The 1,082-nt window shown below is 40.5% G+C and overlaps 1 protein-coding gene across 1 annotated transcript; it reads right to left on the bottom strand.

Annotated features, from left to right (window-relative positions):
- Nucleotides 1-389: 389 nt before the first annotated feature.
- Nucleotides 390-1,076, bottom strand: LOC102289921 (cholesterol 24-hydroxylase). Its single transcript, XM_005953135.2, has 4 exons — nucleotides 953-1,076; nucleotides 795-872; nucleotides 613-694; nucleotides 390-483 (listed from the first exon to the last, which is right to left on the bottom strand). The coding sequence occupies exons 1-4, from the start codon at nucleotides 988-990 to the stop codon at nucleotides 406-408; spliced, it is 276 nt and encodes a 91-aa protein (XP_005953197.2). The 5' UTR covers nucleotides 991-1,076; the 3' UTR covers nucleotides 390-405.
- Nucleotides 1,077-1,082: the final 6 nt, after the last annotated feature.

The raw sequence follows: 1,082 nt of genomic DNA, 5'->3' as shown, positions 1-1,082 counted from the left end.
TGAGATTACAGGATAGTATTATATCCGTTTTAATCTTAGTAAAAGGAATTGAACTAACCACAGCATCAAAGCTCACGTCTACCACTAAATATTGGTAAATGAACGCAAGTCACACACTGGTATCTGCTCATGTCAGCCTTATTTGACTGATGCAAACCAAACTCAAAAAAAGTGCGTGTGGTGGGGGGGTTAGCGTGTTATTTACCCTGGACAGGTCACCATCCTGTTAATTTAACCTGTGCTCAGACAGAACCCAAGCAGACACATGGAGAACATGCAACCCCCACGCAGAAAGGCCGGGACAGATGTTGGGTTTAAACCCAGGTCTTTCTTACCAACTCTGCTTTTGAATCAGCGCATCCTTATAAAAATTAAAAGTGAATGAAGCAGACTGATAAGTCAGTGTTACCTCTGACCAAACAGGTTGGAAAGTCTCTTGTAAGAAAATGCATCCTTGGAGTACTTTGAGGACATCAAGATCACCTGAAGCCAGAAGCAAAACGACAAAAACATTGAACAGAAAGGACTTCGTGCCAATTTTATCTAGAGTTATGCTTTTGATACAAAACAAACTTCATTATTTCACACTCTGAAGTTAACTGCGGGATTTACCTTTGTTGCTTCTGGATATGACACAGACACTAGAACATAATGAAGAGCATTTATCCTGCACACAGGCCCATACTCCTCTGCCCTGTAAACGACATGCTGTCATTTAAATGATACACTTACACATCATTGACACTGAAATGCCATTTTCAACTGCACAAAAACATAGTTTGTACTTAACTTACCACTCTAGGAATTGTTCATGTACATTTCCGCCATTTTTTAATATCCTTGAAAACGTTGGTGAATGTCCAAGGAGAAAACTGGGGAGAAGAGCTTTAAATTAACAAGATCAGTCGCACATAATGTCAGCACAAGTGTTTTACCCAACAACTTTACCTACCTGTCCCTCGGTGGGCCGGGTACGTGGTCATATTTCATATGAATGCGTTTTACGTACAAGCAGTATGCAAGAAACGCAACGATAAGCAGAAAGAAGAGAAATGTAAGAGCCTGAAGTGCCAAAGTCAGAA

The sequence above is a fragment of the Haplochromis burtoni genome, unplaced genomic scaffold (assembly GCF_018398535.1).
Source record: "Haplochromis burtoni strain Fernald_Lab_line unplaced genomic scaffold, NCSU_Asbu1 Contig_3009, whole genome shotgun sequence".
Lineage (NCBI taxonomy): Eukaryota > Metazoa > Chordata > Actinopteri > Cichliformes > Cichlidae > Haplochromis > Haplochromis burtoni.
This window is presented reverse-complemented; position numbering and strand designations above follow the sequence as displayed.